Raw genomic sequence first — 26,619 nt, 5'->3', positions numbered from 1 at the left:
ACCTTGCACACCACTTATTGGCATGGGAACAATGGGAACACGCCTATGCAAAGATGTGCATGGAAATTAGAAGAATGCAACACTGTAGAACAGATGTGACTAGGTGCATGATCAAGAGCACACAAGACCAAGCCTGCCTCTGCACACACAAGACCGCGGCTGAGTCTGCACCACGTGACGGGACCATTGTGGAGCAAGCCTGGGAGATTCTGATGTAGGCAGCAGAGGCGTCACTTAGGGACCAGACTTCTGTGGGAAACCACCATCTCCTTCCAACCCAGATGCACTTCGTGGGAAACGCGAGCAGATGAAGGTCATGTAGGAGATGAAAGAACTCGCTCCCCAAGCCCATAGGCCTTTGTCCTCCACCCATGGACCGAAGCATCTTGTTAGATGACGGCCGCCCGCAGCCAGGGCCAGCGGAGAACCTGCCATGGAGCAGAGGTCCGTAAAGAACTGCTGACTGTCACTGTCCCTACTTGGGGGCCACTGGGGGATCTGATGCATCTCACTACCCTTTGTAAAGGAATTATTGAAAATGTCAGCCCTCTAACAAGGCATAGGTTGATTAGTTACAGGATTTAACATTTCTATTTTAAAAGGCAGCATTGAAGAATGTCTTTACAAAGGCTGTACAAAGCCTGCCATATTCTTTGTCACACAGATTGACTCATGTGCAATGCAGCCATTTGATGAAACACTGGCATTTACCAGATGTAAACTTATTAGCAGACGACAACTAGAAATAGTGTGCTGGATGTGCCCGTTTATTTATATGAATATAACCATCTCTCTAGATGCATCGAAAGATACACAACATGAGATCCACTTTATTTCTACAAGTTTATGATCAGGTGGTCAGGACAGGGAAAGAAGAGGAAAAAACTTTAAATCATGGACCTTTATTCTTAGACACCTTTATCCTACATACACAAGGGACATGCATGGTTGAAATAACGGAAACAAGGTGGATAAAAGTGAAAGTAACTTAAACTACTTTACCCAGGAATGCCCAATTCAGATGCTGCAGAGAAGAGCATGAGAACCGGGTGTCTTCAGGACAGGTGTGCATCTGGGAGCAGAGTGGGCATTCATCAGCAGGGAGGAGCAAGACCTGGGTCGGGGGACACTGGGGCTGCTGTCCCAGAGGCTGGCAGTGTAGCCCTGAACCCCCAAGACTTCACTGAGTCTCCCCTCAACCACCTAAACCAGAATAAACTGATGTAGCAGGACTCCTCAAACACTGTGCAGGGTCTCCATGTCCTCGATGGCCCCCGATGAGCCACAGTACCCTCAGGTCCTGGTGAAGGAGCTGGTGCTGCCTCCTGCCTTTCCCCACATGGGGTCCTGCAGCTCATCCCACACAGCCTCAGATTCCCTCTACAGAACCTGCCCACAGATGTCTTCCGAGACCGGCAATACTGGGAGGCCTGTGGCCCAGACCCAGGAGGAACCAGCTGAGAGGCTCCGTGGAGGTATCGCTGATGGTGTAACCAGAATGAAAATGCCCACTTCTGTTCTGCTCCCTGAGAACAACTGTCAAGCCAGCATGAGTTTCCAGTTGGAACTTTTCCTTTTCTCCCCATGTTTGTCGCTGTTTTAATGGACATTGCCTGGCTATTAAATCCCCCGATGAACTCACTTTGAAAATTATCTATTGCACTGGGCACCCTTTCAGGAATCACCGAGTGTTAATTTTCTCAGTCTGAGTGATAATTTATGAGTCAAACAAGGACAGATCTGAAGCCAGAGGCTGCTCCTGTTGGAAAATCCCTGAGGATGATGTTCCGGGGAAGCCTCCAGCCTTGGGAGTCCCGTGGAACTGAGCCAGCCCAGGTCATGAAGGGAGCTGGTGCCAGACACTGACTGGGGACCTGCTGGCCTCTGGGCAGACCGCTCTGTCCCTGCACCTGGCCTGCCAGGTATCCCTGTGCAGTCATACCAAGTCCTGTGCTCAGAAGGGCCCCAGAGTAGTTTAAAGTTCTGCTGCCGCCCCTGGAAGCTCATGATTTTGAACAACAACAACAACAAAAACCCCACGTTTTCCACTCGGCCCCACACATTATGTGGCCTGCGCAGCTGTCAGGCTGTGGCCACAGTGCTGGCATCTCTCACACAATGAAGGCTGCTGGAGTCCTGGCTGACTTGTTTTGACTCTTTTGTGAGGCCCACACCTAAGCTAAACACTCACGTGCCCCCACGCTGACTCCCCACACTCTAAAGCATGAATCTGCCCCTTCAGCTGGGAGAGGGTCCTCGTGTCATCTGGGTTTTCAGAGAGAAGGTCAAGGGAGCCTGGGTTCTAGTTCTTCAGTAATCAAGAGTAAGGGTCTTACCTGTTCACAGGTCCCTGTGGCTGCTTTACAGAAAGCAGGAAGTGGCCACTTCAGCCACACGGCTGCATTTCCAGCTCAGTCCAGGCAGAGCTGCACCCTGCCTTGCACCTCTGCAGATCCTGAGGGGAGTCCTTAACTGAGCCAGGGTGAGTCCTGGGGGCACTCTGCCCCTGTGGACACTGCCCCTGGGCAGGCCCTGAATCTCCTCTGCTCCCACACTCTAGAGTTCAACAGGTCTCAGGGGCTCTGCCTGAGGACTGCCCTTCAACCAGGTATTCGTAATTTCCCCAAGACCCAGGCTTGCTGAGTCACTCAGTTACCTGAATGCCTTTTTCACAAAGGGATGACTGTGCTGCTCCGTCTTCCTTCTTTTTGTTTGCGAGGCCACAGGGAAATCTGGATCCTCTGGTGAAAAAGCAAATCCAGTTTCTTCTTCTTCTTCTTCTTCTTCTTCTTCTTCTTCTTCTTCTTCTTCTTCTTCTTCTTCTTCTTCTTCTGCTGCTGCTGCTGCTGCTGCTGCTGCTGCTGCTGCTGCTGCTGCTGCTGCTGGTTCTTGTAAATGTCCTCACTTGGTTTCTGGGCAGCAACTTCCTTGACTTGCCTGGGGAGCGGATCTGAGCTGCATTTACCAGGCCATGCCCAGGGGAAGTGATCAGTGTGGGACCGTGAAGCTGGATTTCCCCAGGAGCTCCCTCCAAGCTTCTGGTATGATGATAAGACTCGGGATGAACCAAGGATCTCGAACCATGGGACAATGTGAAGTCTAGACCCAGTGGAGGAAGAGAAAGGCTACGGGAAGGGCAGGCTTCACTTTACTGAGCATCCGCTACCTGCCACACAGTTTCACGTGACTTATTCTGTGTGTTTCTCACAGCACCCTTGAGAAATAGAGACTACGATCACATCTTTTACATAAAAGAAAACCACCATCCAGGGAGGCGAAGTCCCTTGCTCACAGACTGTCATGTGGGAAGCTCTCTGGATGCAGTGATGTCCTCCAGCTGCAGTACCAGGCAAGCTGTCCCAGAGTTCATGGAGCGGAAAGGCTCGAGAAGCAACTGAGGATGCTCGAATCACAGGTTTATAAAATCCATTCGTAAAACACAGCAAGAAGCTGAGGGAAGGAGATGGGAGGGCCGTATGACCTGATTCCTGTGCTGTCAACATTCATCGGTTCTCTTCTTTCTCTGCTAGTCAACCTCACCCCCTCAGGTGTGACCACAAGGACCAGAGCTGAGGTCTGGGCAAGAGTGCTCACAGCTGAAGGGCTTATGACACACACCAGCTCAATGGGACAGACATGGGACAAGTGTGCCTGATCATGGTGGAGTTGCCAAGAAGCAGCTGTCGCACTGCCATGGGTTCTACGTGTTTCTTGGGCAGAGGACGCATGCGACCAGAATGGGCACCAGGAATGGTGGTGAACGAAGGCCCCATGGTTCTGCATGTTTAGGTGTCTCTTGTATAAAGGCACATCGTGAATTGAACATTTAGTGCCCAGGAGCCTCATGCATATTAAGTATCTCTTGGCCCTTGTGTCTCTTCCTTCCCACATGTAACATACCTGTTCTCTGTAACTATCTATTCTGAACGTATCTAAAAACCATGTCTTGCCTGTGTTATACAAACCACATGCATACTCACGTTCTCTGATGTAGCTGAATGTTTCCTAAGGCCAGGGCACATTTCAGGGTCACATAGAGTGGAGAGAGGGACCAAAATAGCCTTGCTCTGTTTGACTCCCAGCCGAGATGTCTGCTGGGCAGCACTGCCTCTGTAGGCTCTAATGGGGGAAGGGAGCTCAAGGGAGCCTCTGGGGCTGGGCAGGCTACCAGAGAGTGTGGACATTTGGGTGGACCCTGACGGAGGACTTGGGTTTCCTTGGGAGGAAATGTCAGGAAGGGCATCTGGGGCTGAGAGCACTGTGTGAGCAACAGAAGGAAGGAAACTGTGGCTGGCTGGGAAGGGATGGTATGGGGGACAGGGTGAGACTTCTGGCCCTGGGTGCTCAGATGAAGACCTGGGGTTGCCTAGTGGCTGGAAACACACACCAGCTGTGGCAACTTGACCTCTGGGATGTGAGTGTACAGGCAGCTGCTGAGAACGGCTGTGGATTTGGAGATGTGGCTACAGGGAATGGGCAATGGATTCATCTGGGAATTCTGCAGGCAGTGGCCCATAGAGGAAACAGCCTGGAAATGAGACTGCAGATACGTGCTAAAGAGGCTGGAGGAACAGTGACCCCAGTACAAGTTTATGGATCTTATCCACAATCTAAAGAAATGGAGGCCAAATGGCTTTTGAAATTCTAAGATACATGCAGAGGAAGAGTAATGCTTCATGGGAGAGCCAGACTCTTACTGGCAGTGATGCTACACAGTAGAGCTCTGTTCCTCCTGCCCATGTCTGTGGTTGGGGCTGGGGTAGTGCACAAACATGACGCTTATGAGGCCCAAGCATTGTTGGAAAAGAATTCAGCAGCTGCCACAAGAATCTTGAATCCGTGGGTGAAGACCTTGACTTTCTCTGGGACCAATGTGGTCAAGAACAAAGTAAAATCATGACAACAAACACTGTTCAGTTTTCCAAATATAGGCTATTTTAAATACTCTACATTTACCCTCAAAGACTGACATAACTTAGAATAACTTTTATAACAGCAAGGATGAGAACTAAAACTTAAATTGTAAATACAATTTTATTTATAAAAACAAAGTTAGCTTCAAATATTTTATGAACTAGTAGAATTTTAACCTTTTGTCACATTTCCCAACAAAGTAAATAATTCTTTTTTTCACTTCTAGTCTGTCAGAAGAAAAGTCTTAGCTGAAATGGCCAGAAACTCTGACGCACACTCTGGAGGCTGCTTCCGGGGCACCTCGGCACGGCCGCTTTTCCATCCCGGCCCTCACTTGATGCGGTCCAGCAGGGTTGAAATTGTTTGACATGCTTGTTCCCAGTGCGGTAAAGAAATAGCACTTGAATGTAAATTTAATTTCCTCAGCAAGGCCATTTTTATTTTTTTTTAATTTCTGCAGAAAGGGTACACTCACCAGCAGTTTTGCCACAAGAGTATACTGAGCAAAGGAGACAGGGTCATTTATAACCTGAGGCATCCACCCTACTGCTGTGTCCAGTTTCCAGCGGCTGGAACGGGACCTCACATTCTGTATTTGTTCCGATTGGCTAGCAACTTAGAACTTTTTTAGAGAGGAAAAGGCAGAGGAGAACAAAGGAAGGAGGAAGTAACTTGTGGAATGCTGAAAAAAGTAAAAACACCTTCGAATAAAGAAGAGGAACAGGCAATGACCTAAAGCTTGCTTGGACTAGTATAAGCATGCCAGGGCAAATATTTAGGCTAAATTGTGGGAGCTAAGAACATAAAGTACATTGATTTCTTTATTAGGGCTAGCAGATATTTAAGAATGTTAGCACAGGTCTTTGAATAAATTTTGCTTCTAAGAGAAGTTACTATTTATTTCTAATGAGATGGGAAGGAAAGTCTTTGAAGAGGAAACTCTACTTTTTACAGAAGTAGGAACTTAGACTTACAGTTTGCACATTGACAAACTTGTTTTCCTTCCGTACACGAGGGGTTTATGATCCTCTGTTGCAACTGATTTGTCTTATGTAACTTCAAGAGTTACTCGTCAACCTACTTACTATTCTGGACTTTTCGGGAAATGGCAATTTGCCTTCCTATTTAGTGGGAGGGATACTGAGACTGCACTTTTTCTTACCCCAAGAAGTGCACAGTGTCATTGCAATGTCAACATCAGGGAGATCTCAGCCAGTGTGAAATAATTAGATCGTCCACTCAAAATTCTTAGTTACATCTTTTTAATATTTTCTTCACACTTCTTAAAAGCAGCTTAACAAGAATTGCATTAGTCAGGGTTTTCCAGAGAAACAGAAAAGAGAGGAGGAGATGTCCAGAATTGTCTCGTGTAATTACAGAGGCTAGAATCCAAGGAAGAGTGGCTTGAGTCCAGGGGCAGAATTCCCTCTTCCCCTGGGAGGTCAGTATTTCTTCCTTTAAGGCCTTCAACTGATTGGATGAGACCCACCCACATTATGGAGCATAATCTGCTTTACTAAAAGTACACTGGCTTAAATGCTAATTTCATCTGAAAAATACCACAGAATAATGTTGACCAAGTACTGGGAGAGGCCTTTTCCTTCATCTTTTGGTAAATTGCAATCCCTGGGTATATTCACATTTGAAACTCAAATGTGGGCATTGGCTACTGCAGGCCTTTCCCGGCTCAATGGAGTGCAGACAGGGGAGGCACAGGAGTGACTCCACTGTGTGAAGAGAAGACTGATGAGGGCCTGTGTGGCACCTCAGGTAGGGTCTGCACTGTCTGGACTATGGTCAGGCCCCTGCCTGAGCCAGCCCTGCTCTCCAGTGTCCCCAAGGAATCCCTGAAACTAGCATCTCATGGAGGAGATAGACGATGCAGGAGGTCCCCTGTGCCCAGAACAAATGGTACAACAAGGCCCCTCTGTTCCCCAAACTGGTCTCAGCAAACTTTCCCCACAGCTTGGATCTGGGCAGGTCACAGGGCCCAAACCTCATGACCAGCAGTGCTGGACCAGGGGGCTAGAAGGGCAGGTGGAGCTCTCTGACGACATTGTGGAGAGGAGGGGTGCCAGGCAAGGGGTGTCCAGGCAGGGGGTGTCCCGGATACTGTCCTGAGAGCCTCTCCAGGGACAGGTGCCCTTAGGGGCAGAGAAAAAGGCAACCGGGGAGACCAGAGGAGTCTGATGCAGATAAGGAGGGGCTCTGTCCAGTGATGTTTCTCCACAATGAGCTCTCCCGAGGACAAGCAGCCTGCTTTATAGGTGAACCCCATTGCACAGTGAGAAGACGAAGACTTCGGAACTCAGTTCCCTAGAACCTCTTCTCTCCCTGCATAGTCCGGCCCTATTGGTCCCTTCTGGTCTTGAAGGTCTTTAATGGAAACAAACCGCAAGGCCAAGGCCAGACCTGCCTGCCCTTCATGCCCATCTCCACGCAGCAGTTGAGTGTGGACTCTGCCTCCCCTGTCCCCCGAACAGTGAGTCCCCACCAGCCCCTCCAGGGACACAGTGCCAGCTCTGCAGCCCTCCCATCCCTCTGTCCATTCTTCTGCAGGCAGGATGGGCACTGTGGCTGGAGGAAGGCTCCTGATCCACTGCTTTGGGGGAATCTCTGATTTAGCACTCCACAGGGAACCCAACAGAGATCCAAAGCTGAGTACTGATTCAGAGAAAGAACATTTCTGCTAAGCTTAGGGCCTCAGGGAGGACAGATAATTATCTAAAGTTGACAGAACAATCAATTTTCTGGGTCTGAAGTTTACAAACAAAATCCCTCTCCTTTGAAGGCAGATTAGCCGTGGAAACACCTTCTACATTGCCTGCCTAAATGGTTTGTCTCTGCAATCAATCTCTCTATTCTTTCAAACAGAATTAGGATAATTTGCATAATTGTTTCTTGTCTCAGAGAAATCTTACGGGGAGGCTGTCTCCAGATAACCAGCAGCCTGGGCTCCAGGCTGGGTTGTTTCCCGACGCCAAACCCACAGGCAGCCTTGCGGTAAGGCTCCAGGCTCTAGAGCCAAAGGCTCTAGGTCAGAGGCTCCACCTGGGACCCCTGCGCCCTCCCTGCCAGGGCGGCAGAGGGAGCCACATCCCTGAAAGCCTCTGGCTTAGGGACCTCAGAATTCCCACCTCTGATAAGGTAATGAAATGAGCCAAAGTTGGTGAACAAACTGTGAACAAACTGGCCTACAGTGGCTAAAACCAGAGGGAGAAAAATAAGGTGATAAACCCCCAAAACCAGCCATCCTGGGAAGTTTCAAGGGGCTGCATAGGGTTCTACATAGGGTTCAGTGCATGTCACAGGCCCAGCAACCACATCTGCAGCCCCCAGGACCTAATCCCCTTCTACATAGGGTTCAGTGCATGTTAGCAAACACTGGGCTCGATTCCTGCCTAGTCCCTGCCAGATATCCCATGCCCACCTCATTAAGAGAATGAGGCCACACAATCACACCCAGGCCATCGTGGTGATGGAGTGGCTGGGGTCCAACTTGCACACCCTTCATTGCTGGTTCAGAGCCAGCTGTCTGACCACATTCCTACTCCAAGATGGGACTTTGGGGACATTAAAAGGGGTCAGCGACCCTGGTGGACAAAGTTCCAAAACATGGCCAGCTGGTCCCCTAGAAGTTTGGTACATGGGATAAGCCAAGGCTTTTCTTCAGGAACAAGTTTTCCACCACGTCGCTGCCCAAGGCCCAGGGCATCCCCAAGTTTGCGTGAAGCCTGCCTGCCATGTCCACCGCCCATGCCGAGCCCTCCTGGAGCCACTGGAATGCTTGTTCCTGGGCATGTGATAAGCCCAGACAGCTTCCGCCTTGCAGGACAACTGTGTGCATCTGGCAGCAGTAGCCAGAGGGCCCATGGAAGATGGAGGTGAAACCAGATGCTGTGAGAACACTTTATTAGGCAAAACCGCATACTATACAAATGCTTTAAAATGCAGCAGGAGATGTGAAGACACAAATGAACAAGCGCATAGTGACACATGGCTGTCAGAACACAGGAAAGAATCCACACTGCTTCCCCCCTTTACCTAGAAAAGGAGAGTTCTAGGCCACCTCCTCCTCAGCACACTCCTCATCCTCCTCCTCCTCCGCCGTGGCATCCTGATATTGCTGATATTCAGGCACCAGGTCGTTCATGTTGCTCTCGGTGAATTCCATCTCATCCATGCCCTCGCCTGTGTACCAGTGGAGGAAGGCCTTGCGCCTGAACATTGCTGTAAACTGCTCTGAGACACATGTGAAGAGTTCCTGGATGGCCGTATTATTCCCAATGAAGGTGGCTGACATTTTTAGCCCCCGGGGTGGGATGTCACAGACGGCTGTTTTTACGTTGTTGGGGAGCCAGTCAGCAAAGTAGCTGCTGTTCTTATCTTGAATGTTGAACATCTGTTCATCCACCTCCCTCATGGGCATGCGACCCCTGAAAATGGCAGCTGCTGTTAGGTAGTGGCCGTGATGGGGGTCACAGGCAGCCATCATGTTCTTAGCATCAAACATCTGCTGGGTGAGCTCAGCCACAGTCAAGGCCCGGTACTGCTGGCTGCCCCGGCTGGTCAGTGGGGCAAAGCCGGGCATGAAGAAATGCAGCCGGGGAAACGGAACCATGTTCACGGCCAGCTTCCACAGGTCAGCATTCAGCTGGCCCGGGAAGCGCAGGCACATGGTGACCCCACTCATGGTAGCAGACACCAGGTGGTTCAGGTCACCATACGTGGGTGTGGGCAGTTTTAGGGCCTTGGAACATATGTCATATAGCGCTTCGTTATCTATACAGAAGGTCTCATCCGTGTTTTCCATGAGCTGGTGGACTGAGAGGGTGGCGTTGTAGGGCTCCACCACGGTGTCTGACACCTTGGGCGAGGGCAGGATGCTCAATGTGTTTATGATCCTGTCTGGGTACTCCTCCCGGATCTTACTGATGAGAAGGGTACCCATCCCAGACCCAGTCCCCCCACCCAGGGAGTGGGTCAGCTGGAAACCCTGCAGGCAGTCACAGCTCTCAGCCTCCTGACAACGTCCATCACTGACTCCATCAGCTCTGCGCCTTCGGTGTAGTGTCCCTTGGCCCAGTTGTTTCCGGCCCCACACTGACCTGTAAGACAGTACAGCCAGTCACTCGACGGCCAGGTATACGGTCATCAGTGGTCACCACCATAATGCAGAAAGGGCCAAGTGTCACATGTGAGGTGAAAGCACCATTCGCCCTGCAGGTGGAGCAAATGAAACCTGCTCCCCCAGAGTTACAGGACAGCAGCTTCCCCTGTTAGAAATTAAGACAGGAGTCAAACCTGAGACAGGCTCACAGACCTCGCTGCAGGTGGCTCCTGCCCATTCTCAGGAAAGGCAGTAGCCACGACCCCAGCTCAGCTCCCGGCAAGGACATCAGTAGCTCCTCACCTTGAGGAGACACCCGGGCCTTCCTCCCGAAGCCCGTTTAGGACAGGCAGATTGAGCGACTCGACTCGGCGGATAGGAGGGTGTTCAGGGGCCCTGGCGCCACAGTTCCCACAGGATGACCTTGGGGTGTTCCTAGATTTTGAGCTGCCCTGGCTAAGGAGCCGCACCCCGGTCCTCGCCCGCAGCTCACCGGAAATGAAGTTGTCTCGCCTGAAGACCTGCCCGAAGGGACCCGAGCGCACAGAGTCCATGGTGTCCGGCTCCAGATCCACGAGCACAGCGCGGGGCACGTACCTGCTACCTGCGTGGGGCGGGAGGGCATGAGCGAGGGGAGAGCCACGTTCCCAGGAGGGCAGTGGGGGAAGGACGAGGGTCTCACCGCTGGCCTCGTTGTAGTACACGTTGATGCGCTCCAGCTGCAGGTGGCTGTCCCCGTGGTAGGTGCCAGCGGAGTCGATGGCATGTTCATCAGAGATCACCTCCCAGAACAGGAGGGGCCAGACAGGCCGGGGCTGAGTCACGGAGGCGCCCCAGCCCCTCTCCCACCCCCACCCTCATCCGCACCCCCATCCCTAGGCCGCCCTGTCCCTGGGGTCCACCCCAGCCACCTCGCCAGCCACCCAGTTCCACCATCCCCGGCAGGGAGCCCAGGGGCCACAATGCAGGGGCACCGCTCCCACCACTGCCAACATCTTCCCCGGCCACCCGGCAGGCCCGGGCTGGGCCCTCAGAGCCCCGGCTGCCAACCTTGGCCCCGATCTGGTTCCCGTACTGCCTGGCCTGCGTGAGCACGATCTCCCTCATGGCCAAAGCAGGATTAGGGCAGCAACAGAAGCGCGAGAAGGAGGAGCAGAGGTGCAGCGACCCAGCCCGCCCTCCGCTAACGCTTCAATAGCCCCGCGTCCACCTCCCCCAGCCTCCGATTGGGCTCCCAGAATAAGCAACAGCTTTACTTCCACACAGGTGCACCCACCTGTGAATCCCTTGGCGTTGAACGTCTGTTGGAGAACTCAGGTGTCCTTGCTATGGTCCTTTCCACGTTGGGGAAAGCTGCTCAGCTGAAGAACTTCCTCCCACGTCTTTAGTAAGACTAAATCCCTAGCTGAGCTGAAACTGAATTTTCCTCCCATGTGGGAGGGGAAGACTCTTGTTTCCATATTCACAGAGTGCCTTTGCACCTGTCCCAGATTGATGACATATTTTTGTAATTGATGAGTCTTTTCATCTATTAGGAGATCTGTGGTTAGGAAAGGCCTTCCACATGTTAACTCAACAGGACTTAATTATACGTTTTACTTTGGAGCAGTTCAAACCCGCAGTAAGCTATGGGTGTTAGAGATAGTCAGGCCTCTCATTTAGCTAGAGTCTTCTTTAGGATTAGCCCTTTCACCTTTCCAGAGGACTGCGGTCTCCAGCAGAGTGAAGGTCATATTGGATTCTTAAAGCTGAGGATAGGTGTTGGGTTATGCCTGCTGTGAAAGATGGGCCATTGTCACTTTGCAGGCTTTTGGATTACCCAAACTGAGGAGTTATTTCTTCTGGTAAACATTTTTCAGATGGGGTGGGGAATGCCTCGATCTAACCAGTGAAGGTATCAGTAAGCATTAGCAAATATTTGAATCTCCTGCAGAAAGGCTTCAGGGTAAATTAGAGTTGTCAGTTCTCATGTAGATAGGTTCCTCAATTTTGGACAGGTTTAACTGGAGAAGGAGAAAATTGCTGGCCGTTTGGGTCATGTCAGGCACAGAGCTCACAGGGCTGAGTCACCTGTTTTAGTGTCTTGAAAAGATTTACCCCTATAAACAAATGAGACATTAACAGAAACAAAGAATCCCTTCTAGGGTGAAAAGAATCATGAAAGTGCTGAGTTATACTCCTGTGATTGGTACTTGGCATTAGTAATTTATTACCATCATTCAGCCCGAGAGGCCCTGGACTGAAATGCAATCCCTGGACCATTTTTGTTCTTCTTCAGGGTATTCCGGCCCAGTTCTATGTATGCTGACCAGCACGCCCACAAGCTTCATTGGCCCTTTCAGTGCAGGGGCCTTGGCTGCGGCATCTACAAGGGCATTTCCTTTTACATGGTCAGTCTCTCTTGATCTCCTCTGCAATTAATTATAGTCACTTTTTGGCAGCAAAGCAGCATTCTAACAAGCTCAAAATCTGAATGATGTTGTATGGAAAAGCCCTTTGGGGTCAGGAGTCCCCACCCATTCCAAATTGCAGCATAAGCATGAAGCACTAAAAAATCATACTTGGAATCAGTGTAAATGTTAACTTTTAAATCCTTTCCAACTGCAGGGGCCTAGTAAGTTCAATTAACTCAGCTTTTTGAGCTGAGGTCGAGGCCAGCAAGGCTTGTGCCTTGATTCTCTTGTGCTGACTACTAATAGCATATCTAGCCCTCCTGTTTTCCTGATGCATACAACAACTTGCATCTGTTAACCACTCTGCCTTGGGATGGTCAAGGGGCTCATCTCTCCTACGTCTGGCCTGCTAGAATAAATTTGTTTCATAACCTGTGACATGCTTTGGCTGTGTCCCCAGTCAAATCTTATCTTGAATTATAGCTCCCATAATTCCTATATATCGTGGGAGGGGCCCAGTGGGAGGTAATTGAATCGGGGGATGGGTCTTTCCCATGCTGTTCTCGTGACAGTGAATAAGCCTCATGAGATGTGATGGTTTATTTATTTATTTATTTATTTTTGAGACAGAGTCTTGCTCTGTTGCTCAGGCTGGAGTGCATTATCATGATCTTGGCTCACAGCAACCTCTGATTCCCGGGTTCAAGCGATTCTCCTGTCTCAGCCTCCCGAGTAGCTGGGATTACAGGTGCCCACCACCATGCCTGTCTAATTTTTGTACTTTTAGTATAGATGGAGTTTCACCATGTTGGCCAGGCTGGCCTCAATCTCCTCACCTCAGGTCATCCACTGCCTTGGACTCCCAAAGTGCTGGGATTACAGCTGATGGTTTTATAAAGGGGAGTTTCCCTACACAAGCTCTTTTGCCTGCTGCCATGTAAGAGATGTGACTTTGTTCCTCACCTGCCTTCTGCCATGAGTGTGAGGCCTCTCCGACCATGTGCAACTGTGAGTCAATTAAACCTCTTTTTTTATAAATTACCCAGCCTCAGATATGTCTTTATTAGCAGCGTGAGAACAGACTAATACAACCTGTATGCCAGAAAGGCTGGGAGCACCTGTGGACTCTGACAGGTAAGTAGCTGGGTTTATGGTTTGCCAGGCTTTAAGGGTTATGTCTGGAGGGTCGGTCTAGCAATAAGGCCTCACACTTTCATAAATATTCTCCTATTATCCACTGCTGCCCTTTAGCTTCTAGGACCACCTTCCCTTGGTGTGGGGTCAAAAACCTGTAGGTGCTGTTCTAATGTTAGTTTATTAGCTTTGCCAACTAGAAAAGTGGCAGCAGCAATAGCTCTAAGACATCAAGGCTAAAAGTCAGAGGATTGCTGAGGAAAGTAAAAGCTAAACTGTTTGGGGCCTCTTTCCTGGGGCAGCCTCCAGGCTACTGCAAAACGGAGGCGGTGAGCAGAAAGGCAACAATATGCAGAGCACTCAGGTGAGGGACAAAGAGCACAAGGTGGACAGTCCAAAAAGAGAAAGTGGCAAACATCTTGTTTAGCCAAATCCATTCTTCTCAATATTCCCCAGGGCCTCTAACCCTGTGGGCTTGGCCTCTAATCTGAGTATGACACCCCCAGGTCTCTAACTTTGGGCTAAGTCTCTCACCCTAATATTATACCCTAGGGCCTCTCACTTAAGTAACAGTGGGTAATCATTCTTGCCAACCTGAATGGCTTCGCGACTCTAAAAGACAGCCCACTTGCCAGCTGATTGATTCTATGTGGATTGTTTTCCTTGGAGTGGGGGTCTTGTCTTGGTGTCCCTTCATGGTGTTGCTGAAAGATGTTGCTGGAAAAGAGGTTCCTGATACAGACCACAGAGTAGGATTCTTAGATCTTGTGCAGGAAAAAATTTGAGGTGAGTCAGAGAGCAAAGTGAAAGAAGCAAGTTTATTAGAAATGACTCCATTACAGAGTTGGACATCCTCAGAAAACAAGAGCAGGAATGCATTGTCTTTTGTTAGTGTCTGTACTCTAACTATAAAGAGAAAGAGTTATAATTAAACTTGGAAGGTGCAGATGTACTCACTAAAGTCGGGGCTATTGGTTTTAACAGTGACCATTAACCCGTTAACCTAAGCTAGCTCGTTAATATTATCTTTAACAAAAAATGCTGCACTCCTAGGACATTTATACATTTTTCAGGCTTGGTGGAAGATGTCTTGTATGGCCATAAATATTCTGCAATTGTAATCTGTGGCCAGTAAAAAAATGTGGCTATTTCCAGACTATAGGTATTAACCTTCTAGATGCCTTGTGAGTACCTAGCTACTCATATTAAGATAGAGAATTCTAGTCATGTTTATTAAACTAGAAGCTTGATAACCATGAGTTCCTCTAACACAGCAAGTCTACTCCTCAAGGAGAAAATGTATTTCTCAGGAATTTTGTGCATTTTGTATGGTGGCATTTGGTATGTTTACCAAAATGGCAGAAAAGAGTGAAATTAGTCCTCAAAGATTTCTCAAGATTGGATATAAAGTAAACAAAATGATTATAGTTAATATGCAAGTTGACACAGTTGATATGCAAAAGAAATTTTGTTTGAAACACAATGAGATTTTTATTTTTATTTATTATTATTATTTTGAGACAGAGTCTTGCTCTACTGCCCAGGCTGCAGTGCAGTGCACCATCTTGCCTTACTGAAACCTCCGCCTCCCAGGTTCAAGTGATTCTCCTGCCTCAGCCTCCCAAGTAGCTGGGATTACAGGCATGAATCACCACACCCAGCTAATTTTTGTATCTTTAGTAGAAATGGGGTTTCACTCTGTTGGCCAGGCTGATCTCAAACCCCTGATAACAAGTGATCTGCCCACCTTGGCCTCCCAAATTGCTGGGATTACAGGCATGAGCTACTGCTCCCAGCCACAATGAGGCTTTTAAATAATTCTGATTTCCTGCTGTTGAGCAGGGAGCTGAGCAAATTCAACAGATCATGAGCCTAAAGTAGGAGAAGACTGAGGACAAACTCTAGAACACATGTGATTAAATTAATTACAATGGAAACCAAATCAAATTTAATAAGGCCATACCTCTTAGTTTCAAGATGTTTCCCCTCATTTTGAAATGTGGTGTTATTCAGTGGAAAATAAAAATAGTGTTTATCTCCAGAGTAAAGAACAGGGTTCCCTGCAGGGACTGACTGACTGAGAGCTATGGCTCAGGATTAAAAATTCTCTTTTTTCCACTTACAAACTAAAAATTAATTTCTAAGCCCCTATTGACTAAATGGACCCCCCTTCTTGGATAAGGACATTCCAAAGTTACTCTGAAAAGCTAGTTCAAGCCATGGGTCACACCTGCCTCGTTAGACTCTCCTCCCTTTGGTTTTAACTGTAATTTTTAATTAATTTTTATGGGTACATAGTTGGTGTATATATTTATGGGGGTACATGACATACTTTGATACAGGCATGTAACGAGTAATACATAATAAAAAACAGGGTATCCGTCCCCTCAAGCATTTATAGCTTGTGTTATAAACAATCCAATTATACTATTTTAGTTTTTATAAAATATATAATTAAATTTTTTTACCATAATCACCCTGTTGTGCTATCAAATACTGTCTTATTCATTCTTTCTAACAATTTTTTGTACCCATTTCACATCCCCACTAACCCCCTGTTCCCCCACTGCCCTTCCCAGCCTCTGGTAACCACCCTTATACTCTCTATGACGTCAATTATTTCAAATTTTAGCACCCACAAATAAGTGAGGACATGTGACATTTTTCTTTCTGTGCCTGACTTATTTCACTTAACATAAAGACTTTCAGTTCCATTTCTGTTACTGCAAATGACAGACTCTCATTCTTTCTTATAGCTGAATAGCACTCCATTGTGTATATGTACCACATTTTCTCTATCCAGTCATCTGTTGATGGACATTTAGGTTTCTTCCAAATCTTGGCTATTAGCAACATTTGTTTTTGACTGACTTCTGGATAAAAGCCACCTTAACTGAGGTGAAATGATATCTCATTTTGGGTTTGATTTGCATTTCTATAATGATCAGTAATGTGGAGCACCTTTTCACTTGCCTATTTGCCATTTGTATGTCTTCTTTTCATAAATGTCCATTTAAATTTTTGTCCACTCTTTAATTGATTATATTTTTTCTGTAGAATGTTTTGAACTCAATATATTGTAGTGTATTAGTCTGTTTCTGCACTGCTATAAAAAAACTGAGACTGGATTATTTATCTATTTATGTATTGAGATGAAGTCTTGCTCTGTCGCCCAGGCTGGAGTGCACTGGTATGATCTCGGTTCACTGCAACCTCCACCTCCTGGGTTCAAGCAATTCTCTGCCTCAGCCTCTTGAGTAGCCGGGATTACAGGCACCTGACACCATGCCCAGCTAAGTTTTGTATTTTTAGTAGAGATGGGGTTTCACCATCTTAGCCAGGCTGGTCTTGAACTCCTGACCTCGTGATCCACCCGCTGCAGCCTCCCAAAGTGCTGGGATTACAGGCATGCGCCACTGCGCCTGGCGAGACTGGGTAATTTATAAAGGAAATAGGTTTAACTGAGTCACAGTTCCACGTGGCTGGGGAGGCCTCAGGAAACTTACAATCATGGCAGATGGGAAGCAGGCACCTCTTCCATGATGGCAGGCGAGAGAGCATGTATGTGAAGCAAAGGGGGAAGAGCCCCTTATAAAACCATCAGATCTCATGAGAACTCACTCATTATCAGAAGGACAGCCTGGGGGAAACCAACCCCATGATCCAATCACCTTCTACCAGGTCTCTCCCTCAACACCTGGGGATTACAATTCAATATGAGATTTGGGTGGGGACTCAAAGCCTAACCATATCATGTAGCTATTAATTGCTTTTCAGATGGGTAATTTACAAATATTTTCTTCCATTCTGTGGGTTTTCTCTTCACTTTATTGTTTCCTTCACTTTAAAAAAGCTTTCTGACTTGCTGTAATTCCATTTGTCCATGTTTGCTTTGGTTGTCTGTGCTTATGGGGCATTATTTAAGAAATTTTTGCCCAAACCAATGCCCTAAAGAGTTTCCCCAGTGTTTTCCTGTAAAATTTTGATAGTTTGAGGTGTTAGGTTTAAGTCCTTAATTCATTTTAATTTGATTTTTGTATTTTGCAAGAAATAGGGTTCTAGTTTCATTCTTCTGCCTATGGCTTGCCAGTTTTCCCAGCCCTATTTATTACAGAAACTCTTGTTTTTTGTTGTATGTTATTGACACTTTTGTTGAAAATTAGTTTAGCTGTATGAGTTTGTTTCTAAGTTCTCTATTTCATTCCATTTGTCTTTATGTCTTTTTATTCTAGTGTCATGCTGTTTTAATTACTATAGCTTGATAGTACAATTTAAAACCATGTAATGGGATTCCGACAGTTTTGGTTTATATACTCAGAATAGCTTTGACTATTATGGTGTTTTGTGGTTCCATATATATTTCAGATTTTTTTTCTATTTCTGTGAGGAATGTCATTGTTATTTTGATAGAGATGGCACGAAATGTATAGATTGCTTTGGATCATATGGACATTTTTTAAAATACTGATTCTTCCAATATGTGAACATAGAAATAACTTTCCATTTTTTTGTCTTCTCTTTCATTTCTTTTATCAGTGTTTTACATTTTTAATTGTTGAGAACTTTTATTTCTTTGGTAAATTCCCACACATTTTGTTTTATTTGTGGCTATTGCAAATAGGATTACTTTTTTGAATTGTTTTGCAGTTTGTTGACTGTTGGCATATAGAAATCCTACTGATTTGTATATGTTAATTTTGTATTCTGCAAATTTACTCAAGTTATTACTTCTAATAGTTTTTTGATGGAAATATTACGCCATTCTCACATTGCTGTAAAAACAATCGGTGACTGGTTAATTTATAAAGGAAATAGGTTTAATTGGCTCATGGTTCTACAGGCTGTACAGAAAGCATAGCACTGGCTTCTGCTTCTGGTGAAGCCTCTGACAACTGACAATCAAGGTGAAAAATAAATCCGGTGCTTGCACATCACATGGTAAGTGTGAGGGCAGGGGGGAAGTGCTACACACTTGTAGATAACCAGCTCTCATGAAAACTTACTATTGTGAGAATGGCACCCAAGGAAATGATGCCAAACTGTTCATGGAAATCCTGCCCTCATGATTCAATCACCTCCCGACTAGGCCCACTTCCAACATTGAGGATTACGTTTTAATATAAGATTTTGGTGGGAACACATACCTAAACTATATCATTTTGCCCCTGGCCATTCCAAATCTCATATCCTTCTCATATTTCAAAATACAATCATGACATCCCAATAATCCCCAAAGTCTTCACTCATTTCAGCCTTAACTCAAAAGTCAAAAGTCTCATCTAAGACAAAGCTAGTTTATTCTTCCTATAAGCCTGTAAAATAAAAAACAAATTAAGTGCTTCCAAGATACAAATGGGGCATAGGCATTGGGTAAATACTCCTATTCTAAAAGGAATAAATCAGCTAAAAAAAAGAGGCCACAGGACCCATACAAGTCTGAAGCCCAGAAGGGGAGTTAGTGAATTTTAAGGCTCCAAAATAATTATTTTTGACTCTATGTCCCATTTCCAGGGCACACTAATGCCTTGGGACGTTTAGACCTTGTGGCTTTGCATGGTTCAGCCCCCACAGCTGCTCTCATGGGCTGGTATTGTGTGCCTCTGGCTGGTTTTGTGTGCTTCTGGCTTTTCCAGGTGCAAAGTGCAAGCTGTAGCTAGATCTACCATTCTGGGATCTGGAGGACAGTGATCCTCTCCTCACAGATCTACTAGGCCATGCCCCAGTGGGGAACCCACATGGGGATTGTAACCCTACATTTCTTTGCTGCATTGTTTTAGTAGAGGTTCTCCATGAGGGCTCCACCCTTGCAGCACGCTTCTGCCTGCACACCCTAGCTTTTTTATACATTATTTGAAGTAAAGGTGGAGGCTCCCAAGTCTCAGCTCTTGCATTTTGTACACTCACAGGCCTAACAACATATGAAAGCTACCAAGGCTTATAGCTTGCACCCTCGGAAGCAGTGACTGGAGTTGTAACTGGGCCAATTTGTGCTACACCTGGAGCTGGAGCAGTGGCCAGGATGCAGGGAGCCATGTTCTAAGGCTACCCAAGGCAGCAGTTCCTGGGCCTGATCCCAGAAACTATTCTCTTCTTTTAGGCCTCAGGGTCTGTGATGGGGGGCTGCCTTTTAGATTTCTAAAATGCCTTCAATTCCTCTTCCCCATTGTCTTGGCTATCAACACTTGCTTTTTTTTTTTTAAGTTATACAAATATCTCTAACAAGTGATTGCTCCACAGCCTGCTCAAGTTCCTCTCTTGTAAAAGCTTTTTATTTTTCTGCCACATGACTAGGCTGCAAAGTTTTTAAGCTTTTACGCTATGCTTCCCTTGCAAGTAAAAATAAATTACAACTTACTTTTTTTTGCTCCAACATGTGAGCATAGGTTGTTAGAAGCAGCCAGGCCACATCTTCAATGCTTTAGTGCTTAGACATTTTTTCAACAGAAACCCTAAATCATCACTTTCAAATTCAAACTTTTATATATCCCTAGGGCATGACAGAAATTCAGCCAACCACTTTGCTAAGACAACAATGAATGACCTTTGCTTCGATCCTAATAAGTTTCTAATTTTCATCTGAGACCTCCTCAGCTCAGCCTTCACCGTCCAGATCACTATCAGCATTTTTGTCAAAGCCATTCAAAGTTAAGAAAATCTCAACTTTCCCTCATTTTTCTGTCTTCTTCTGAATCCTACAAACTCTTCCAACCTCTGCCTGTTTACCCAATTACAAAGCTGATTCTACATTTTCAGGTATTCTTATAACAATTTTCCACTCCTTTGTGCCAATTTTCTGTATTAAGCTTTTTTCCCATCACTATAAATACCTGAGACTGGGTAATTTATTTTTCTCTACAGGCTGTAGAGAAGACACAGCACTGGTATGCACTTCTGGGAAGGCCTCTGGAAGTTTACAGTCATGGCAAAAGTTGAAGCAGAATCTTGCACATCATAGGGCAAAAAGCAGGAGCAAAAAAACAGAGGGGCAAGTTGTTACACACTTTTAAATAACCAGGTCTTATGGGAACTCACTCACTATCATGAAGATAGTACCAAGTGGGATGGTGCTAAGCCATTTATGAGTAATCCACACCAATGGTTAAATCACCTTTCACCTGGCCCACCTCCAACATTGAGAATTAAATTTGGGAGGGGACACACATTAAAACCCTATCAGAGGAGTCTTTACGTTTTTCCAAATATAAGATTATATCACTGGCAAAAACAATAATTTGACTTCTTTTCCAATTGGGATGCCTTTTATTGCTTTCTCTTGTCTGATTGCTCCAGATAGGAATTTCAGAATTATGTTGAATAACAGTGGTAAAAGTGGATATTCTTGTCATCTTCCAGATTTTACAGGAAAGGCTTTTAGTTTTTCCCCACTTAGTATGATACTAGCTGGGGGTCTGTCATATATGACTTTTATTATGTTGAGATATGTTCATTCCATACCCAGTTTTCAAAGGGTTTATTATTAAAGAATATTAAATTTTATCAAATACTTTTTTAGCATAATGCAAATGATTATATGGATTTCATCCTTCATTCTTTTTTTTTTTTTTGAGATGAAGTCTTCCTCTGTCACCCAGGCTGGAGTGCAATGGCATGATCTCAGCTCACTGCAACCTCTGCCTCCCGGGTTCAAGCGATTCTCCTGCCTCAGCCTTCCAAGTAACTGGGATTACAGGTGCCCACTACTCCACCTGGCTAATTTTTGTATTTTTAGTAGACATGGGGTTTTGACATGTTGGCCAGGCTGGTTTTGAACTCCTGAACTCAGGAGATCCGCCTATCTCTGCTTCCAAAAGTGCTGGGATTACAGGTGTGAGCCACTGCACCTGGCCCCTTCATTCTATTTATATGATATATCACATTGACTGATTTGCATGTCGAACCATCCTTGTATCTCTGGGATAAATTCCACTTGGTCATTATGAATTACCTATTTATGTATTGTTTAATAGAGTTTGCTAGGTTTTTTGCAAATTTTTGCATCAATATTCTCAAATATGGGCTCGTAGTTTTCTTTTTAAATGTGTCTTTGTCTTGTTTTGATATCAGTGTAATACTAGCCTCAAAGAATGACTTTGGAAATGTTCTTTCCTTCTCTATTTTTCAGTCTGGTCCTACAGACATTTTTTTATTATGGCTTTAATTTTGTTACTCGTTATTGGTCTATTCAGGTTTTGGATTTTTTCCTAGTTCACTCTTGGTAAGTTATGTGTGTCTAAGAATTAATTTCCTCTAGGTTTTCTAATTTGTTGGCATACAATTACTTATAGTAGCCACTAATGATCCTTTGATTTTCTGAAATGTTACTTGTAATGTCTCCTTTTTCACCTTTGATTTTATTAATTTGTATCATCTCTGTTTTTTAGCTAGCTGTCTAAATATTCATTAATTGTTTTACTTTTCAAAAAACCAACGTCTTGTTTCATTGATCTTTTGCACTGTTTTCTTCATTTTATTTCTGCTCTAATTTTTATTCTTTCTTTCCTTCTAATTTTGAGTTTTGTTTGGCCTTTTTATTCTAGTGAATTAAGATGTATTGTTAGGTTATTTATTTGCAGCTTTTCTGATTTTTATATAGGCACTTACAGTTATAAATTTTCCTTTTATAGTAGTACCTCTTTTACCATATTCCACAGGTTTTGCTATGCTATGTTTCTATTATTTGTTTCAAGAAATTTTTCCATTTTCTTTTTAACATTTTTATTGACCTACTGATCATTAAAGAGCATATTGTTTAATGTCCAAGTGTTTGTATAGTTTCTGAAATTCATTTTTTAATTGATTTCTAGTTTGTTCCATGGTGGTCAGAGAAAATGCTTGATATTACTTCAATTTTTTTTAATGTTTTTAGACTTGTTACTTAATATATGGTCTATCCTTGAAAATAACCCATGTGCAGAGAAGAACAATGTGTATTCTGCAGCTGTTGAATGAAATTTTCTGTAAATATCTATTAGGTTCCTTTGTTATACAGTGCAGATTAAGTCTGATGTTTCTTTGTTGATTTTCTGTCTGGAAGGTCTATCCAATGACTAAAGTAGGGTATTGAAGTGTCCAGCCATTATTGTATTGAGGTCTCTTTCTTTAGCTCTTATAATATTTGCTTCATTTATCTAGGTGCTTTAGTGTTGGGTGCATATATATTTCTTATTATATCCTCTTGAAGAATTGATCTCTTTATTATTATATAATGACTTTCTTAATATCTTCCTACAGTCTTTTGTTGAAATCTATTTTTGTATGGTATAAGTAAAGCTATTTCTGCTCTTTTTTGGTTTCTATCAGCATGGAATAACTATTTCCATTGTTTTATTTTCAGTCTAAATGTATCTTTACAGGTAAAGTATTTTTTTGTAGGTCATAGATTATTGTCTTGCTTCTCTATCCATTCATCCACTATTTGTCTTTTGATTGGAGTATTTAGTTCATGTACATTCAATGTTATTATTGATAAGCACTTACTCCTGCCATTTTGTTACTTGTTTTCTGATTGATTTTTGTCCTCTCATTGTTCTTTTCTTTCTTCCTGTCTTCCGTTTAGTGAAGGTGATTTATCTTTTAATATTATCTAATTTATTGCTTTTTACTTTTTGTGCATCTGTGGTACGCTTTTTTGATTTAAAATTACCATGAGGCTTGAATATAATATCTTATAACACATCATTTTAGACTGTGGACAATTTAACATTGATTGCATAAACAAAGAAACAAGCAAAGCAACTAATAAAAACTCTACACTTTAACTCTATTGCCATTCTTTTAAACTTTTTGTTGTTTCTCTTCCTTCCCTATTTTACTGTCTATGTCTTGGAAATATGTTGTAGTTATTTTTTATTGGTTTATTGTTTACTCTGTTTGAGATTTTTGCACACCATAATTACCATGTTATAATATTCTGTGGTTTTCCATGTGCTATTACTACTGAGTTCTGTACCTTCAGATGACTTCTTATTGCTCATTCACTTTTTTTCTTTCAGGCTCAGAACTCCCTTTCGCATTTCTTGTAGGACAGGTCTGGTGTTAATGAAATACCTCAGTTTTTGTTTGTCGGAAAAAGTTCTTATTTCTCTGTCAAGTTTAAAGGACTTTTTGCCAGATACATTATTCTAAAGTAAAAGTCTTTTTTTTTTCCTTCAGCTTTTTTAATATGTCATGCCACTCTCTCAGCCTGTAAATTTTCCCCTGAAAAGTCTGCTGTCAGATGTATTGGAGTTCCATTGAATGTTATTTGTGTCTCTTCTCTTGCTGCTTTTAGAATCATTTCTTTATCCTTAACCTTTGGGTGTTCAGTTAAGCGCCTTGAGGTGGTCTTCTTTGGGTTAAATCTGCTTGATGTTCTGTAACTTTCTTGTACTTGAATGTTGATATCAAATGTTGGGGAATTGTTTTTAATATTATTTCTTTAAATAAATGTTTAATTTTTTTTTTTGACAGAGTCTCGCCTGTAGCCCAGGCTGGAGTGCAATGGCGCGATCTCGGCTCACTGGAAGCTCCGCCTCCTGGGTTCACGCCATTCTCCTGCCTCAGCCTCCCAAGGAGCTGGGACTACAGGCACCCCCACCACGCCCAGTTAATTTCTTTTTGTATTTTTAGTAGAAATGGGGTTTCACCGTGTTAGCCAGGATGGCCTTGATCTCCTGACCTTGTGATCCACCCGCCTCAGCCTCCCAAAGTGCTGGGATTACAGGCGTGAGCCACTGCACCGGGCCAATAAATGTTTAGCTCTTATCTCTTTTTCTACCACCTCTTTAAGGCCACTAACTCTTAGATTCCTATTTTGAGGCTATTTTTTAGATTCTGTAGGCATGCTTTATTTTTCATTCTTTTTTGTCTCCTCTGACTTTGTCTTTTCAAATAGTCTGACTTCAAGTTCACTAAATCTATCTTCTCCTTGATCAATTTTTCTAAGTAACTCTGATGCATTCTTCAGTATGATAATTGCATTTTAACTTCAGGATTTCTGCTTTATTCTTTTTATTTCAATCTCATTGTTAAATTTATCTGATAGAATTTTGAATTCCTTCTCTGCATTATATTGAATTTCTTTGAATTACCTCAACCAGCTATTTTGGATTTCCTGTATGAAAGGTCACATATCTCTATTTTTCCAGGATTTGCCCCTGGTGCCTTATTTAGCTTGTTTGGTGAGGTCATGTTTTCCTGGATGGCCTTGATACTTGTAGATGTTCATCCATATCTGGGCATTGAAGAGTTCAGTCTTTATTGTAGTCTTCACAGTCTGGGCTTCTTTATGCCAATTAGTTTTGGGAACATTTTCCAGGTGTTCAAAGACACTTAGGTCCCAAGCCCAAAAACACAGTAGCAAACACGTAGAGGTACTGCTTTGGTGGCCTTGGATTAACATTAAGAAAAATTCTCTTGATTTATCAAGTAGAGATTCTTGTTCTCTTCCCTTTCTTTCTCTGAAACCAGCAGTCTCTCTTTCTGTGCTGAGGCATGTGGAGCTGGAGTTGGGGTAACATAAGTACCCCTGAGGCCATCACCACTGAGACTGTGCTGGTTCACACTTGAAGTAGGCATAGAACTTGGTCTCACCCAAGGCCCACTGTAACCACAACTTGGCTACCATATAAGTTTATTCAAAGCCCTAACCCTAACCCTAACCCTAAACTCTAACCCTAACCCTAACCCTAACCCTGACCCTGACCCTGACCCTGACCCTATCCCCTAACCCTGACCCTGACCCTGACCCTAACCCTGACCCTGACCCCTGACCCCTGACCCTAACCCGACCCTGACCCCTGACCCTGACCACTGACCCTGACCCCTGACCTTGAGATAGGAATTTTCTAAACACAACAATCGGCCTCCAGCACCATCTCCATTGTCAAGGCCCAGTGCTTTACTCCTAAGATCACCACCAAGGCATCAATGCTCATTTTCATCACTGTATTCAACACTGTATGGGAAGTTCCATCCACAACAAATAGGAGAGAAAAAGAAGTAAAGAGCACTCATATGTGAAAGGGGACAGCAAAACTGTCTACTCACAGATCACATGATCTATCTTACATACAGAAAATCATTAAGAACCCCCAAAATATTATTAAAACTAGTAAAGTAAGCAAAGTTACAACACAAAATCTCAATACACAGTAATCTGCTATATTTCTAGACACTAGAAACAAACAACGTGAGAATGTAATTATGAAAAAAATTCCAGTCTAGGGGTGGTGGCTCACACCTGTAATCCCAGCACTTTGAGAGGCTGAGGTGGGAGGATCTTTTGAACCCAGGAGTTTCAGGCCAGTCTGGGCAACACAGGGAAACCCTCTCTCTACAAATAACTTAAAAATTAGCTAGGTGTGGTGGTGCACGTCTGTAGTCCTAGTTACTCAGGAGACAGAGGAGGGAGGATTGCTTGAGCCCAGGAGGTTGAGGCTGCAATAAGCTGCGTTCGCACCACTGCACTCCAATCTGGGCAACAGAGCAAAACCATGCCCAGAGAAAAAAAGAAAGGAAAAAGAAATTCCATTTTTAAAAATCAGCAGGCTGGACATGGTAGCTAACACCTGTAATCCCAATGCTTTGGGAGACAAAGAGAGGAGTATCACTTGAGGCCAGGAGTTTGAGGCCAGCCTGGGCAGGAGAGAAAGACCCTACCTGAAAAAAATAAAAAAAAATTAGCCAGCTGTGGTGGTGCACACCTCTAGTCCCAGCTACTTGGGAGGTTTGAGGTGGGAGGATCACTTGAGCCCAGGAAATAGAGGTTGTAGTGAGTCATGATTGTGCCACTGCACTCCAGCCTGGGAGACAGAGTGAGGCCCTGCCTCAAAAAATAAAACAATTGCTCATAGGAGTATGGGTTTATCTGGACTCAGAATTCAGTTCCATTGATCTATTCCATTGATGATGCCAAAATCATGTTGTTTTTGTTAATGTTGCTTTCTAGTAAGATTTGAAATTTGGAAATGTGAGCCTCTGAGTTGGTTTCTTTGACACTATGTTGGCTATTCTGCATCCCTTGAAATTTCATATAAATGATAGGATCAGCTTGTGAATTTCCGCCAAAAGTTTTCTTGAATTTATTTC

At 44.6% G+C, this 26,619-nt stretch overlaps 2 protein-coding genes across 5 annotated transcripts in view; both read right to left on the bottom strand.

Moving 5' to 3' along the window:
- Positions 1-3,265, bottom strand: part of LOC117977884 (uncharacterized) — a 58,540-nt gene extending 55,275 nt beyond the window's left edge. The window contains exon 1 of one of the 4 annotated variants that reach the window (XR_010111500.1): positions 2,657-3,238. The gene's annotated coding sequence lies outside the window, so the exon portion shown is untranslated. Of the gene's footprint in view, positions 1-2,656 lie in introns of all 4 variants that reach the window. The other 3 variants (XR_010111499.1, XM_063602691.1, XM_055110848.2) reach the window with 3 other exon arrangements.
- Positions 3,266-5,015: 1,750 nt separating this feature from the next.
- LOC129397506 (tubulin beta-8 chain-like) lies at positions 5,016-10,858 on the bottom strand. Its single transcript, XM_055110849.1, is given in 4 exon segments — positions 5,016-9,939; positions 9,942-10,022; positions 10,518-10,628; positions 10,707-10,858. Coding segments are annotated over 3 exon segments (1,107 nt in total). The 5' UTR covers positions 10,579-10,628; positions 10,707-10,858; the 3' UTR covers positions 5,016-8,974.
- Positions 10,859-26,619: the final 15,761 nt, after the last annotated feature.

This window comes from Pan paniscus, chromosome 2, assembly GCF_029289425.2.
Source record: "Pan paniscus chromosome 2, NHGRI_mPanPan1-v2.0_pri, whole genome shotgun sequence".
Taxonomy (NCBI): domain Eukaryota; kingdom Metazoa; phylum Chordata; class Mammalia; order Primates; family Hominidae; genus Pan; species Pan paniscus.
The sequence above is the reverse complement of the archived record's forward strand: the minus strand, read 5'-3'. Positions and strand labels throughout refer to the sequence as shown.